Source organism: Arachis ipaensis, chromosome B5 (genome assembly GCF_059453495.1).
Source record: "Arachis ipaensis isolate K30076 ecotype BB chromosome B5, ASM5945349v1, whole genome shotgun sequence".
Lineage (NCBI taxonomy): Eukaryota > Viridiplantae > Streptophyta > Magnoliopsida > Fabales > Fabaceae > Arachis > Arachis ipaensis.
Genome location: NC_142440.1, coordinates 15,372,083 through 15,378,882, shown reverse-complemented (window position 1 = coordinate 15,378,882; position 6,800 = coordinate 15,372,083). Strand labels below are relative to the sequence as shown.

The 6,800-nt window shown below is 33.3% G+C and overlaps 1 protein-coding gene across 3 annotated transcripts; it reads left to right on the top strand.

Annotated features, from left to right (window-relative positions):
- The first annotated feature begins 1,223 nt into the window (after positions 1-1,223).
- On the top strand, positions 1,224-4,216 carry LOC107643040 (phosphatidylinositol/phosphatidylcholine transfer protein SFH11). 3 transcript variants are annotated; one of them, XM_021123114.2, is made up of 12 exons: positions 1,224-1,420; positions 1,547-1,754; positions 1,835-1,934; positions 2,016-2,282; positions 2,366-2,443; positions 2,512-2,637; positions 2,870-2,919; positions 3,023-3,131; positions 3,247-3,336; positions 3,425-3,565; positions 3,662-3,703; positions 3,867-4,128. In XM_021123114.2, exons 1-12 carry the CDS (start codon positions 1,360-1,362, stop codon positions 3,909-3,911), a joined length of 1,317 nt encoding a protein of 438 aa, XP_020978773.1. In that variant the 5' UTR covers positions 1,224-1,359; the 3' UTR covers positions 3,912-4,128. The 3 variants fall into 3 exon arrangements, with proteins under 3 accessions (XP_020978773.1, XP_016202061.1, XP_088344525.1); XM_016346575.3 differs by having other exon boundaries at positions 1,224-1,754; positions 2,536-2,637; positions 3,867-4,216; XM_088488399.1 differs by having other exon boundaries at positions 1,224-1,754.
- The last annotated feature ends 2,584 nt before the right edge of the window (positions 4,217-6,800 follow it).

Sequence of the window (6,800 nt, the reverse complement as noted above, 5' to 3'; positions counted from 1 at the left end):
ATACAATAGATTTGGTCTGAGTACTGGTCCCCCAATGTGACTGGAAAATGAACCACTATATATTGCCTCCAATAATACTCCCAATAAAAAACCTAGGACCACAATTTATTGTCCCCACGAGGGAATAAAAGTTAGTTGTCATTTTGAATTTCAAACCTCAAACCTATTTTACCAATAATTCATCACTTCAATCCGCTTCACAGTCTATCTTGTTGCTGGATCATCATATAGTGGTCAATCCCACTATTAAAACGACGACTATGATTTAGTACGAGGCAAAAACTTATATGGCACACTAATTATTGAAATTGTGTAAAGACACTACATATCTACAATGTATGGCTAAATTGCTTTTAACATAAAGTTAAACCTATAGCCGTAACTTGTATTATATATATAGCAGTCTCACATCTTACGCTTTTAAGAACGTTTATCATTAGGTAATCTAATTTAAAACATCAAGCATGTGTCTCACTATATTTGTACACAAGAAATGAGCCGAGACGCTAATAAAGATTCTTATTGATTGTCTCACAAGAAACAAATCATATTATTCAGGTATGAGTATGCAATATACAATATCGTGACTTAGATGTGTTAATATACAAAAGGATATATTGTAAGGTTTAGGATCACGAAAATTGTACGTTATCCGAGGAAGATAAGTATGATTAAGGTTATCCATCTCACCTAACCGCCATGGTAAGAAGTGGCTTATATTAGCTCATCTTTTCTCTATAATCCCTAGTCTAAGTTGTTTATTCTCTCTAGTCTCAATGCCATCTTTCCATGGAAAATATCAAATTTGTACTATATTGCCAACGTTTGAAAATTTTTCATAGCCCATGAAGATTCAGAATCTTATAGTATAATGAGAGAGAAAGCATAAATTTGAGAGTCATGTTACTCAAATTTGTTGGAGAATTGAATTTTAGTAACGATATGATTTATGACAACAAAATAGTTGTTTTTTTGGTATTAGACAACAAAATAGTTAAAAAAATAAAAAAAATAAAAAGTGTTTGGGCCGGCGCACATTACACAAAATTAGTATAAGAAGCCCAAGTAGCCAGGGTAAGTGGGCCTATATGCACCGAAAAAATAGTGTGTGAATTGGAATCAGATGCACAACTTGTTTGTTTTTCTTTCCTTTCGCGGTTTCTTGGAAACAAAACCATTCCAATTCGATCCTTCGTTGATCAATCTTGAGAAATTCCCTCGCCCTCTTCTTCATTGTACTGTTGTGGTTCTTGTTCCTCGTAAGTAATAACGTGTCTTCTATGTGCATGTTCTTCATGAACAATGGCTAACACATATATAGTTTGAAGGTTGATATTTATTTTCAGGGGACATAACATAATGAGCAGTGTGAAGGGAAAGGAGAAAGAGAAGGATGTGGAAGTTGTAATAACAACAAGAGGTGACACTGAATCATTAACTACTTATTCTTCTTCTTCTGGTGAGAGAGCGTGGTTGCATTCTGCTGATGGTAGAACTAAATGTCTTCATCCCCCTATTGAAACGCATTGGGAACTCCCTTCATCAGGTGCCAAGAAGCCTTCTTCGTCATCATCAAGCTTCAAGTCACTCTTCACCTTCCCTCTCACCAAACTCAGAAGGACCAAGAGCATGCAAACCGTTCTAGAAGGACCTCGCGATCCAAAAGATGCTCAGATTGTTGAGTCCTTCCGCAGAATGCTCTTTCTTGAGGGTCTCTTACCCACCAAGCACAATGATTATCATACTCTTTTGAGGTACCTCTAAGGCAATTGCTCGCATAGTTTCTGGTTTTTCAAACTTTGTTAATTAGTTGCCTTTGTTGTTTGTTAATAAGGTTTCTTCGCATGAGAGATTTTGACATGTTGAAATCCAAAGACGTATTTCTCAATTATCTGAAATGGCACGAGGAATTTGGAGTAGACATGCTTCTTAAGGTGAATAAAATATAATAATCACGTGCATAGGAATAGGAATAGCTTCTTATTGTTTTGCTTTGTTGATACACGATGGATCAGGAATTCAAATACCCGGAGTACACAGAAGTAAAGAAATGCTATCCTCATGGATACCATGGGGTTGATAGACATGGCAGACCAGTATACATTGAGAGACTTGGGATGGTAGACCTTAACAAGCTGGTGCAAGTAACCACATTTGAGAGGTTCATAAAGTATCATGTGTCAGAACAAGAGAAAACATTGAGAATAAGATACCCTGCATGTTCAATGGCAGCTAAAAGGCACATAGCATCCACTACAAGTATCTTGGATGTTAATGGAGTAGTAAGCACATTTTAATTTGGACTAGTTCAATTCAGTTTCTAGCGCTACCTCCAAATTAATGCATATGGTTTTAATTGTTCCAGGGAATGTCTAATTTCTCAAAGCCAGCAAGGTACCTCTTTATGGAAATTCAGAAAATCGATAGTAGTTACTATCCTGAGGTATATATGTATGTCTTTCTAATAATTCTTTTTCAAATGGAAGATTGAACTTACTGATTACAAAACAGTTCGCTACATGGATGGCCTTGCAGACTCTTCACAAGCTCTTTATTATCAATGCTGGATCCGGCTTCAAAATGCTATGGAAAGCCGTTAAGACATTCCTAGATGTTCGCACAGTAGCAAAAGTTCAAGTATGGATCATTATTATATTCCATCATATTATTCCATTGAGTTATGCTACGTGTACATCAAAGTCAGCCACCAATATAAAATATATATTGGAATACAAAAACACATTGAAAATAAATTAAACCATACATGTATTTATACATAAATACAATTTTAGTGGCTGATTTTGGTGTACAAATAGCATTTTCCTATTCGATTTTCAAATATCTTGAACTAACAAGATTCTTATTTCAGGTGTTAGGTTCTAATTATCTTAGTGTGTTGCTTGAGGCTATTGATATAAGGTAACAAAATTTCTTTTCCTTTTGTTTAGTCATCGCATTTTTATGGTAAATGTGATAATATAGTGAACCTATAAGATTTAATTATTGTTTGATTATTATACAGTAATTTGCCAAGTTTTCTGGGTGGTAAATGCACATGTTCTGATTATGGAGGATGCTTAATGAGTGATAGAGGTCCATGGAAAAATCCAGATATAGTAAAAATGATTGAGGTTTGGCAGTACTTGAAAATGGCATCTTTTTTAACTCCTTCAACATCAAAGGGTTGTGCTTTTACTTAACAAGTATGAATAGTAGTTGAGAGAGATATATCACTTAAATTTGCAGGTCATATCCTTGAGAGAAGAGACGGATAGTAAAAATGATTCAAATAATGGTGATGTGGCTTCAGAAGATTCTCCCTCGATGCCCAAAAAGGTGTTGAGTTATTCGCCATTGTTCTGCTTTTACTATATGTTCAGCCTTCTTGCATGACATAACAATAACATAATGAAATATGGGGCAGGGTGACATGGGAAACCAAAATGACTTTGGTTTTAATCTAGCTCCACTTGCTGAGTCAGCATGTGCTGGATCAGACTCAAAATATAAGTTAGCATTGCAAAAAATTAATGGCCTGGAAGCTGCTCTTGGAGACACCAAGAATGTGAGTTGCATTGTCAAATTAATGCATGTAAATTAAAATAATAGTAAATTCTTATATACAATAATAAACTAATTTAAACCCGGATATATATAACAGAAAATCGAGACACTGGAAGAGGCACTTGAGGACGCCAAGATGGTGAGCCTATTAATGTTGTTGACGATAGAGATTTACGTACTATTCTCAACCATTATGTAAAGATAACTGCACGGGAATTTTTACCATTGTAGAATGTTTCCTCTAGCGTTAATGGAATTGGTAGTCTGATTTTTACCCTTCTTATGTTGTTTTTCTCTTTCAGGCCTTGAAAGAGTTCGCACAACATATAATACAGCCGAAGCTATGAAAATGCTAGTGTTGTTGACGTTGTTGAAATGAGAGTTCAACAGAGACCACTGCGTATTCTAAAAATATCGGGGTGGTTTATAGAGAAAGATAAATAAGAAAGAATAGTTTTCCGCAGTTTAGTCGGGGTGGTTTATACAGCAGTGACTAATTGGTTTAAACATGTATCCCATAATGTTCCATGTTTAACATAGGCATATAGCCAACCTGTGTATCCCCTTTTCTCTCTTTTCCTCTTTTTCTTTGGACCAACGGCTACATTCTTATAGAGATTCCTCTCATGAAAATATGCATATTGACCTTTAATATCTTATATTGTTAATTATCTTCAATAAAAAATCTAAAAAATCAACTCTATACGCAGTTAAATAGGTCATTTTTCAAAAAAAAAATATTTTAAAATTCTAAAATCTAATTTTAGACTCAAAAAAATATACATCTTCCTACTTCTCTTCGTTAAAAAGTTTAAAGCATCAATTCTATATGCAACTAAGTAGCTGATTTTTTTTAAAAAAAATTGATTTTAAAATTAGTTTTAGCCTAAAAAAAATGCACCTTCCTACTCTCTTTCGTCACTCTTCTGACACCTATCACCGTTGCTTAGAAGTCGTCAAACCCTAGCAGTCATGTGTCTTTCATTGGAAACGACGTTGGAGATGCCCGTTGTGGTTACATCACATACAGTGTTCCAAGCTCGCGCCATCCATCACCGAAGGTCGCTTAGAAGTCGTCTATCACCAGCATTCATACGTTCTCCACTATAAACAATACAGAAAAACGTTCTTTTCCGCTACTTGCAAGGACTTGCACTAACGTGATAATGCTATTCTTTCAAGTTTTTTTTTTAGTTAGGTTTTAGATGTAGTTTTTTTATGCTTTTAGATTTTTTCTGTTAAGTTTTAGATGTTATTTTTAGAATTATAAAAAAAAATATTTAAAACTATTAACAAGAATCATCCAAAATGTAAAGCGTTTAAAACATAAAAGAAAAAAATATCTAAAACCTAAAAAGAAAAAACGTCTAACATTATTAAAAATAAATCCAAAACTGAATAAAAAGAAACATCCAAAATGATTGAAAAAAATACAGCAATCAGAGGAAGAGACAGAACTTTCCAACGTCTATGTCAACATTCTCCCGCTTTTCAACTCTAGAGAGGTGGACATGACGGCTGAGCCAATTGGAGATGACACTGAATATCACAGCTAGGGAAGTGGGAGAGAAGGAAAAGGATTTTGTAATTTTTTTTTTAACCGTGAATGAGAGTAAAAGTGAAATTAGGATTATTTTTTATTTAGGATCTTTTTATTAGGCTTTTTTTCCTATCCATATACTAGTTGGCTCCAGTTGACTAGTATCCTAATTAGTTACTTAGTAAAGTTGTATCTTAAATAACTTTAACTAGATTTAGTGCCAGAGAATAAAATGGATATACAATTTATAAAATATATTTATAAAAAAAAAGTTTTGATCAACAACTAAATTTTTTAAATACTTATGCAAAACATTAATAATAATAGAAAAAAAAAGAGGCATGAAATTATGTGAAAAGAAGAGATAAAGAGAATATTAATTTATATATGACATATAGGAAAAAGTGGTTATAAAACAAGAGGATGAATTATATTTTATTATTCAATTTATAGGGTTAAGTACAATTTTAGTCCTTAAGATATAGGTTAAAAATTTTTTTCTTTCTCAGTCTTTTTTTACATACAAAATCGTCCTAAGGTTTAACTCTATTTTAAAATTGTTAATTTTACTTAAATATTATATTTTATGACCAAAATACTCTTAAGTAAAAAAAATTATAAAATAAAATAAAATAGAAAGAGAACGACGAGAGGGAGAAAAAGAATGTGTGTGGGGGAGAGGGAAGAAGAGGGAAGGTGGCAACGCCGCTTGTGATGGAGAGGACGGACGTTGACGCCAGCAGATCGGCGAGGGAGGATGTTGCCGTTTTGCTTTTCCTCACTAGCTCGTCGCGTCGCCGTTCTCCTCCTCCTCCTTGCTAGTTCGCCGCGTCGCCATGCTCCTCCTCCTCCTCGCATGTCACCGCTGCTTTGCGTCTGCGCCGTTGCTTTGTGAAGGATTCACATGTGTTCATAACACGCAGCAGAAGAAAAAAAAGTAATCCTAAAGATCTATTTTGTGCTTAAACTTTATTCGAATAATATACAGATCAAATCTAAATACCTTTGGATGCTTTAGTAAAAACTTTATTCTTCAATTGTATGAAGGCTCTATGCGTATCCACACTGAGACCAACGGATATTTGATCTAAATTGAGAAACCTCTTTACAACTCTTTGCACACCATAAAATTCTTCTCCAAGAATTAGACTCACATACATTTATGTGTATAGAGGTAAAGGAATAAAACTCTTGTGTTGGTTTCATCTTTCTCTACTCTTGTCATACATATATATAATATGAGATTTATTACTGATTTCAAATTTGAATCTTTTTTCAAATTTAAATCATATCTTATTATTCTAAACTTGAAAATTTTAAATTTATGAATCATATCATAACTCAATTTGAAACGGAATCAGTTAGAAACTCATCCAAATTTAAAATTCAAATTTAGAAATAGAATAATTAATTATTCTCAAATCTTATTTAATATTATCAATTATCATACTATTATTATATTCTTGTGCTAGCAAAGAATACAATAATATTCCATTTGAATTAATATAATTATTTATTTCATCAAATCAAAATAATAATTAAATAATTCTACAGCAAACATTAGAACACTCGTTAGTGTGTGATCTCATAGGTTCAATACTAAACGGGTAGTAAATTAGTCATACTAAATTTACTAATCAAGGTTGGTATCTAGCAACACTCCTTAACGACCCAATAGTATGAAGTAATATATTTT